The sequence below is a fragment of the Cebus imitator genome, unplaced genomic scaffold (assembly GCF_001604975.1).
Source record: "Cebus imitator isolate Cc_AM_T3 unplaced genomic scaffold, Cebus_imitator-1.0 Scaffold520, whole genome shotgun sequence".
NCBI classification, from domain to species: Eukaryota; Metazoa; Chordata; class Mammalia; order Primates; family Cebidae; genus Cebus; species Cebus imitator.
Genome location: NW_016107835.1, coordinates 1,424,510 through 1,433,574, shown reverse-complemented (window position 1 = coordinate 1,433,574; position 9,065 = coordinate 1,424,510). Strand labels below are relative to the sequence as shown.

The 9,065-nt window shown below is 46.1% G+C and overlaps 1 protein-coding gene across 3 annotated transcripts in view; it reads left to right on the top strand.

Annotated features, from left to right (window-relative positions):
* PPP1R3F (protein phosphatase 1 regulatory subunit 3F) overlaps positions 1–7,734 on the top strand; it is a 20,797-nt gene extending 13,063 nt beyond the window's left edge. For 2 of the 3 annotated variants that reach the window (XM_017514221.2, XM_017514220.2), the window contains exons 2-4: positions 765–820; positions 1,336–1,415; positions 4,950–7,734. In XM_017514221.2, the coding sequence (XP_017369710.1) occupies positions 765–820; positions 1,336–1,415; positions 4,950–6,206 (1,393 nt within the window). In that variant the 3' untranslated portion in view covers positions 6,207–7,734. Of the gene's footprint in view, positions 1–764; positions 821–1,332; positions 1,416–4,949 lie in introns of all 3 variants that reach the window. The other variant, XM_017514219.2, reaches the window with a different exon arrangement.
* The last annotated feature ends 1,331 nt before the right edge of the window (positions 7,735–9,065 follow it).

Sequence of the window (9,065 nt, the reverse complement as noted above, 5' to 3'; positions counted from 1 at the left end):
GGTTCAAATGATTCTCCTGCCTTAGCCTCCCAAGTAGTTGGGACTACTTGCATGTACCGTCATGCCCAGCTAATTATTTGTATTTTTAGTAGAGACAGGGTTTCTTCATGTTGCCCAGGCCGGTCTTGAACTTCTAACCTCAAGTGATCTGCCTGCTTTGGCCTCCCAAAGTACTGGGATTACAGATGTGAGCTACTGCGCCCGGCCAAAAAGATGGGTTCTTCTATCTTTTCTCTTTCCACAGCCAGGAATATATCCTAAAGAAATGATACAAATGTCGATAAAATTATGCCCAATGCTGTTTGCTGGTTTGTTTTGCGACCTCTAAATGAAAGAACCTAGCTGCTCAGTAGGAAGGAAAATGGTATGATACGAGTATTAAGCAGCCACTGAAATGTTTGCAAAAGTATATAATGATGTTTCTTACTGTTAAATGGACAAAGCTAGCTGTGAAATTATGTCTGCAGAATCTAAATGATTTCATAGAGTATCTGGAAGAAAATTTTCCAAAATGGTAACAGTAGTTGTCTCTGGCTGATGTGTGATTGTTTTTCTTGCTTCTGTATACTTTCCTGTATTTTGTGAATTTTCTGTAATGAGGGTGTAGGACTTCTAGGATGAGGGGATTAAAAAAAGGCAGCAGAAGAGAAAACAGCAGCTGTCAGGTGAAGGTGGGCTAGCACAGAGGCTCAGAAGGTACCCGTGGGTGGCAGAAGTGACCACTCGGGGTATTAGCTCCATGTACTCTCTCCTCTGTCCCACAGGCCTGCCGAGGAGGAACTGAAGATGAAGAACGTGGATGATAACACCCTTGCCATGGGTAAGCAGTTGGTCAGCTTTGGGAGTTTTAGCTTGTATTTACCATGTCTTTCCTCCTGTTTTTCTTTCTATAAAAATTAAAAAGGTTGGGCTCAGTGGCTTATGCCTGTAATCCAGCACTTTGGGAGGCCGAGGCAGGAGGACTGCTTGAAGCCAGGAGTTTGAGACCAGCCTGGACAACATAGTGAGATCTCATCTCTACAAAAAAGAAAAAAATAGACAGGCTTGCTGGCATGCACTTGTAGTCCCTGCTACTTAGGAGGCTGAGGTGGGAGGATCATTTGAGCCTGGGAGGTTGATGCTGTAGTAAGCCATGATTGTGCCACTGCACCCCAGCCTGGGACACAGCGAGACCCCATCTGAAAAAAAAATGAAGGGCACCCTCTGCCTTATATTGTCACAGAAAGCTTCAGAGGCAAAACTGCCAGTTGGCTAGGATAGCAGATTTTCTTAACAAACCCATACCTACTTGTATGCCTATCCTGTCTAATGCTGCCCTTCTCTTCCCTCTAGCAGAGCACCCTGATGTCCAGGAGTCAGTGGGTCCCCTAGTGGCCCCCACCCCTCTCCGCCCGTGGCCGCAGATGACACATCAGGTAAGTGGGTCCTTGCAGCCTTGGAGCAGTCAGCCCAATAGGAGGCACATAGTGTGACTATTGCTGAGCTGGGTGGTGGGGCCCACTAGCTGTGGGTCCTCCCTGGGTTGGAGGGAGGGCACAAAACTCAGAACCTGATGGGGGGGGAGAGAATGTAGTTACTCACCTGGGCTTGTAGAAATGTCATTTGTTAATTTAGCAAATATTTATGGAGTGCTTGCTCTGTGCTAATCACTGTTACAGACACGGAAAAATTCTCTTCAAGGGGGCTTATGTGTTAGTAGGGTGAGTCATGATAAAATAATAGTTAGAATGTATGGTACTTTAGGTGATGATAAGTGCTAAGGAAAAATATAAAGGGATAGGGAGTGGGTGAGACTGTGTGTGTGTGTGTGTGTGTGTGTGTGTGTGTGTGTGTGTTGCGGGGGGGGTTGGTACTTTAGATTGGGTGGTCTGGGAAGGCTTTAGTGATTATTGAGATCTGAGCAAAGATCTGAGGAAGGTGAGAGAGTGAGCCATGTGAATAACGTGGATAACTAAGGGAAGAGCATCCCAGGTGAGCGTGAAGTTCTTGAGGTGAGGCCATGACTGATGTGTGTGAAGGACAGTGTAGAAGCCAGTGTGGCGGGGGCAGAACAAGGAAGGGGGAGAGTGATATGGGGTGAGGGCAGAGAGGTGGCTGAGGACAGATCAGGTGGCGCCTCTCAGGCCATGGTAAGGACTTTGGCTTTTACTCCAAGTGAGGGAGAGCCACAAAAGTGTTGTAGGTAGAGGAGGGACTTGATCTGATTTAGGATTTAACAGGCTCCCTCTGGCTGCTGCATGGAAAATAGACTGTGGAGGGTAGAAACAGGCAACCAGTGCGGGGGAGGCCACTGCGGGGTCCAGGCAAGCGTGATGATAGGTAGGGGAGGTAGAGACATTTTGGAGGGGTGTGTGTGTGTGTGTGTGTGTGTGTGTGAACTTTTTAATTATAAAAATTTTCAAACATAGATAAAAGTAAAATACTATAACGAACCTACATATACCATACCCCAGCTTTAGTAAATATTAAAACTTATTTAAAATTCTTATTTTGTCTATACCCCGTCTCTTCCCATTCCCTCTGGAATTATTTTGAAAAACACCCAGACATCATCCCATCCATAAATACTTCCGTTTTTATCTCAGATAATTTGTTTTTTCTTTTTGAGACAGTCTCTCCCTGTCACTCAGGCTGGAGTGCAGTGGCGCGATCTTGGCTCACTGCAACCTCTGCCTCCTGGGTTCAAGCGAGCACATCTGGCTAATTTTTGTATTTTTAGTAGAGATAGGATCCGCCGCTCTGGCCTCCCACAGTGCTGGGATTACAGGTGTGAGCCATCATGCCCAGCCACAAAATTAAGAATTCTTAAAAATCCCCACAATACTATCATCATACCTCAGAAAATAAATGATAATTCCTTAGTGTCATCAAGTATTTGATTAGTGTTCAAGTTTCCTTCTCTCATAAATGTTTTAGGATCCAAACAAGGTTGACACATTGCATCTGATTGATGTGTCTCTTTAGATTTTTAAAATCTCCCCCGCTTTCTTTCTTTGCAATTTGTTGGTTGAAGAAACTTTGCTTGTCCTGTAGAATTTTCCAGTCTGGGCCTGGCTGATTACATCCAGGTGGAAATATGTTTCTTACTCCATTTTTATTAATTTATTAATTCTATTAATGTAATCTTATTTAATTTGTCAAATTATTTTATTAAATGAATATTTAATCTTTTAACTAGAATTAACTCTATTTAATTCTGTTATTCTCACTTCCTTTATTAGCTAGAATTTGTCTCTAAAGAAAATCTTTCCCACACCAGCTATTTGGCTATCTTGAGATACAGTTTTTGCGGAAAAAGCAGTGTAAATATTTATTTTTTTTCCATTTTATTTACCAGTTTTCAGAGGAAATACTACTTCAAAGGTGACCAGTGAAAGGATTTTTGGTTTCGTGTCATTATAAATTCTATGAATTCTAAACATATTTGATGAGTTTTAATGCATTGCACTTATTTGTTTGTTTTTTTGATGCTTAAATTAAACTATCCCTGGCTAGTAGGAGCTTATTGAGATGGGTTCCTCTGTCCTTTTGACAATATGTTCCAGGCTCATCCTGTACTCTCCCTGCCCCCAGCCTGGAAACAGCCGTTTCTTTATTTCTTTTTTTGTTTTTTTGTTTGCTTGTTTGAGATGGAGTCTTGCTCTGTCGGCCAGGCTGGAATGCAGTGGTGCGATCTTGGCTCACTGCAAGCTCTGCCTCCTGGGTTCAAGCTATTCTCCTGTCTCAGTCTCTCAAGTAGCTGGGATTACAGGCACATGCCACCACACTCGGCTGATTTTTGTATTTTTAGTAGAGATAGGGTTTTGCCATGTTGGCTAGGCTGGTCTTGAACTCCTTATCTGCCTGGTGATTCACCCGCCTCGCCCTTTCAAAGTGCTGGGATTTCAGGAGTGAGCCACCGTGCTTGGCCAGAAACAGTCATTTCTCTGAGGAGCATTGCTTCCTTTCAGTAGAAAGTGGCATTCAGAGGCCAAGGTTTGGGGGCTTGGCATGCTTGCTGCTACTAGATTGGTCATTGTTTCTAGGCCCTTTCAAAAGATGGAGCTAGGAAATAATTTTTTTAAAAAGAAAAGATGATACATCATGGATTCATATGGAATCCTGGCTATGTTTTGGGTGTTTTTCTGCGTTTTATTTTTACTTTTTTCAATTTTTTTATTTTTAATTTTTGAGGGGACATAGTAGTTGTATGTATTTATGGAGATGTTTTGATATAGGCATGCAGTGCATGATAATCACATCATGGAGAATGAGGTATGCATCTCCTCAAGCATTTACCCTTTGTGTTACAAACAACCCACTTATACTCCTTTTTTTTTTTTGAGACAGAGTCTCTCTCTGTCACCCAGGCTGGAGTGCAGTGGCACAGTCTCGGCCCACTGCAACCTCTCCCTCCTGGGTTCAAGTGATTCTCCTGCCTCAGCCTCCTGAGTAGCTGGGATTACAGATGTGCACCACTTTGCCCAGCTAATTTTTGTATTTTTGGTAGAGACTGGGTTTCACCATGTTGACCAGGCTAGTCTCAAACTCCTGGCCTCATGTGATCCAACCACCTTGGCCTCCCAAAGTGCTTGGATTACAGGTGTGAGCCACCATGCCTGGCCACTTATACTTTCAGTTATTTTAACTGGCTCCGTTTTGAAGGTAAACCAGCAGTATTTAGTGACGATCATTCACCAAATATTCACACCCACCAAATTCTTCAGCTTTATAATCTGCAAGAAGTACCATTTTACTGCATCCAATTGTGTTATTTTACCATAGATGACAGAGTCTTTGGAGTCTAGATAGTGATGGAGGGCGCTTTAAGGCATTTTAATGTAGAAACCCTTGTGGGGCTGGCTGTGGGCTGTCACACTTCTTACTGTCTCTGCTTGTTCCATCCCCTCCTCTACTTCATTCCCTTGCTTTTTCTCCCCCCATCTCCCCCACCCTGGCCATGGCTCCAGGTTTCTGATGTTCCGATGACTGGCAACCCTCCAGAAGAAGGTGACATCCCCAGAAGCAGTCCACCTGTGGCTTTTACAGAGGTCCTCCAGGCACCGGCCATCAGGATTCCCCCCTCCTCCCCTCTCTGTGGCCTAGGTGGCCCCCCCAGAGACCAGGCCTCAGGGCCCGATTCGAGCGAAGGGGCCACTGGGCCTTTCCTGGAGCCCAGCCAGCAGCAGGCAGAGGCCACATGGGGAGTATCGAGCGAGAATGGAGGGGGGCTGGAGGCTGTGAGTGGGTCGGAGGAGCTGCTTGGTGAGGACACCATCGACCAGGAGCTGGAGCAGCTCTACCTGTCTCACCTGAGCCGCCTACGGGCTGCTGTGGCTGCAGGTGGGGCAGAGGGTGTTGGGGAGGGCTCCACAGATGGGGGAATGTCCCCCAGCCATCCCCTGGGCATACTGACAGACCGTGACCTGATCCTGAAGTGGCCCAGCCCTGAGCGGGCCCTGAACAGTGCCCTGGCTGAGGAGATCACGCTGCACTACGCCCGGCTGGGGCGTGGCGTGGAGCTCATCAAGGACACTGAAGACCCTGATGACGAGGGGGAGGGTGAAGAGGGACTCTCTGTCACACCCTCCAGCCCAGAAGGGGACAGCCCCAAGGAATCGCCTCCGGAAATCCTCTCCGGGGCCCGTTCTGTGGTAGCCACTATGGGAGATGTGTGGTTCCCATGGGTAGAGGGCTCGGGATGTGACAGCCCTGTGGTTCTGGGTATAGAGTGTCAGTTCACTGGGGATCCTGAGAAAGGGATGGGTAAGGACACCAGTTCTTTGCACATGAATAGGGTGATAGCTGGGGTGACCGAGTCCCTGGGAGAGGCCGGGACAGAAGCCCAGATGGAGGTCACCAGTAAGTGGGCAGGCAGCTTGGATCCCATATCTGGCAAGGAGCCAGCTGCTCCCATTCTTTTGCAGGGGCAAAATCCCACCCTCCTTGGTCCCTTTGAGGCCGAAGTCTGTCTCTCTAGCATGGCCAGGCCTCATGTGAGCTCCCAGGATGAAAAGGATGCAGACCCAAGCCTTGAACCCCCAAAGAGTTCTCCCGCCATAGCAGCCCCTGCAGAATGTGTGTGTGTACTGCCGCCTCAGCTCCGGGGGCCCTTGACCCAGACTCTGGGGGTCCTGGCTGGGTTAGTGGTGGTCCCTGTGGCTCTTAACAGTGGTGTGTCCCTCCTGGTGCTTGCGCTGTGCCTCTCTCTGGCTTGGTTCTCGTAGGCTCTGCTTGTGGGATCAGCAGAGGCTTGAGATGGGATACATGGCCTATGCAGTGAGGGGACCTGGGTCCTTTACTTCTGAGAATGCTCAACTGAAAGAGAGGCCTTCCCATCCCCAAGCTCTTTAGTCAACACAGGGATCCCTGTGGTGACACCAGTGAAGACGAGGGGATGGGTGGATGGTGTGAGTGAGGGGAACTTTTAGAGTGGAACTGGGCATGTCGTCCCCCTACCCCCCGAGCCTGTATTTATTTTTGTATAATTCTCTGGACGAGGGAGAGTGGTCGTGAGCTGGTCTTGGGGCACAATTACCCAGAGATATATTTATTAACAGCCAACCTGTGCAACCTGCTGGAGCTTTATTTTTAATTTAATTTATATAGAGTACTTATTATTATATGCCACAATAGAGCTCTATGAGAAACATGTGTCCTGTGGTGTAGTGTTCTCCTGTTTGGGCATGCGTGTGCAGGGTGGTCACTTTCTGTGGGAGGATCACAGTGGAGAGTTGGGTGTGGGACGTAGTCACCTGCTGCTGCTTCAACACGTCTGTTCTTGAAGATCTGTGTCTCTTCATCTTGTGGTCCTAATCCATATGGTTCTTTGTCTTTTCCATGTTCTGCCTGTGGGGCCCTGCAGTATCTATTTGGATGGTGGTGGTGGGAGCCAGGGAGGAAGAGCAGCAGCCACAAGAGGGTTTGGTGTCAGTCACATGGTTGCAGTGGTGGCTGTGGTCTGCTGTGGATGTGGGAACATCAGTTGTGAATCAGCCACAAGGTTTTGAGGTTACTGAAAAAACAGCCTTTGACACCAGCAGGGGGACCCCTTAGCCCCCGAGATAGGGAAGGCCTCAGAAAGGAAAGAGGAGTTAAGGCACTGTGAAACATTTGTAGCACAGTTGCTGTCCACAGATGTCACATTTCTACTAAAAACAGGAAGCCCAGAAGCTTTGAAAGAGATACATTTATTGCATGCGAATAAACTGCTCAACAAAATAAATTTATTTATTTACTTCCCTTTACAGAAAAACTTATTGAACGAAATATTTACATGAGCTTTCTTCAGTTTTTCTCCGATGCCTTTCTAAAATAGCCCCAATCAGATTTTTTTTACCCAACCATTTCAGCAAAACTGCTGAGGATAATCACATCGTTATCGCCACGGTTACGTCTCAGACTTCATGTTACTTGGACTATTGGCAGCATTTGACATAGTTGATCATCTCTATCTTGCAATCCTTTCTTCACTTGGTTTCCAAGACACCACACTCTCCATTTCCTTTCTTCCTCACTGGCGCCTGTACAAAGCTGTCATTTTCTCTTGAAACTTTTGTGGGTTCAATGCAAATCCAATCACGATTCCAATAGATTTTTGCGTGTGTGTAGATCATGACACATTAATTCTTAAATTTATGTAGAAGTGGCAAGACTAGCCAGGACACTGCTACTTATTGTATGGTATATCAATTCAGATGGTACGATATTTTTTCAAGAGTAGACAAATAGACCAATAAAAGACTAGTGATCTCAGAAACAGACCCACTCATGTGTACACACAGAACTGGTGACCAAGGAGGTGTTTTGAACCAGTGGGGGAACGATTGGACTTTCAATAAATAGAACAATTGGTTACCCACATTGAAAAATATGAACTTGGATCCCTACCTTACAACACAAATAAAAATAATTCTAGGTGGATTTAAAGCCTAAATGTGAAGGGCAAAACCAAAGAGCTTTAGGAATACAGTAAGGCAAACCAGGCGCCGTGGCTCACTCCTGTAATCTCAGCACTTTGGGAGGCCGAGGTGGGCGGATCACCTGAGGTCAGGAGTTCGAGACCAGCCCTCTCTCTACTAAAAATACAAAAATTAGCTGGGCATAGTGGTGGATGCCTGTAGTCCCAGCTACTCAGAGGCTGAAGCAGGACAATCACTGGAACCCAGGAGGCGGAGGTGCAGTGAGCCGAGATGGCACCCCTGCCTTCCAGCCTGGGTGACAGAGGGAGACTCCATCTAAAAAAAAAAAGTACAATAAGGCAGTACATTCATATACTCATGGTAGTAAAGCTTTTCTTTTTTATGACAAAGAAACAACCATAAATGAAAATTATGAAATATCCAGTGACCTTAAAATTAGGACTGTCCATTGATCAAAAAACACCATAAAGAGAGTGAAAACGTTATGTAGTAGGTTGCTACGAATAAAAGCAAAACAAGAGCGTAGAGTGAAAACACAAGTGACAAATTAGGAGAAGATAATGGAATCACATATAACTGATGAAGGGCTCAAACCTGGAAGATATTAAAAACTACAAATAAACAAAAACCAGCTGTGCCAATTAGCATCTAAATAGTGTATTCACAGAATGGAATATTCACACTGAGAATGGAAGATCCATACTGCATGAAAGCATACGGATGAATCACAAAAAGCCAAACAAAAGCTTCCACACTGTGTGACCCGTTTATGCAAAGTTCACAGGCAGAACTCATGAATTACCACCTAAGTGGTGACATTGTAAAGAAAAGTGAGGGGCTGATTATCAGAGTCAGGACAGTGTTCACCTGTGGCAGAGGGAGGGATGTGGTTGGGAAGGGGCCCGGAGGACTTCTGGGATGTCAATAATGGTTCACTGCTTAACCTGGGAGACTGTTTATGGATATGCAATTCATTCATCATCATTAAAACATAGATTTATGGGCTGGGTGCAGTGGCTCACACCTGTAATCCCAGCACTTTGGGAGGCCAAGGCAGGCAGATCACTTGAGGTCAAGAGTTCGAGACCGAAGATGGCCGTTTAGGAACAGCTCAGGATTGCAGCTCCCAGTGAAAGCGCAGAGGGTGAGTGGACGCCGCATTTA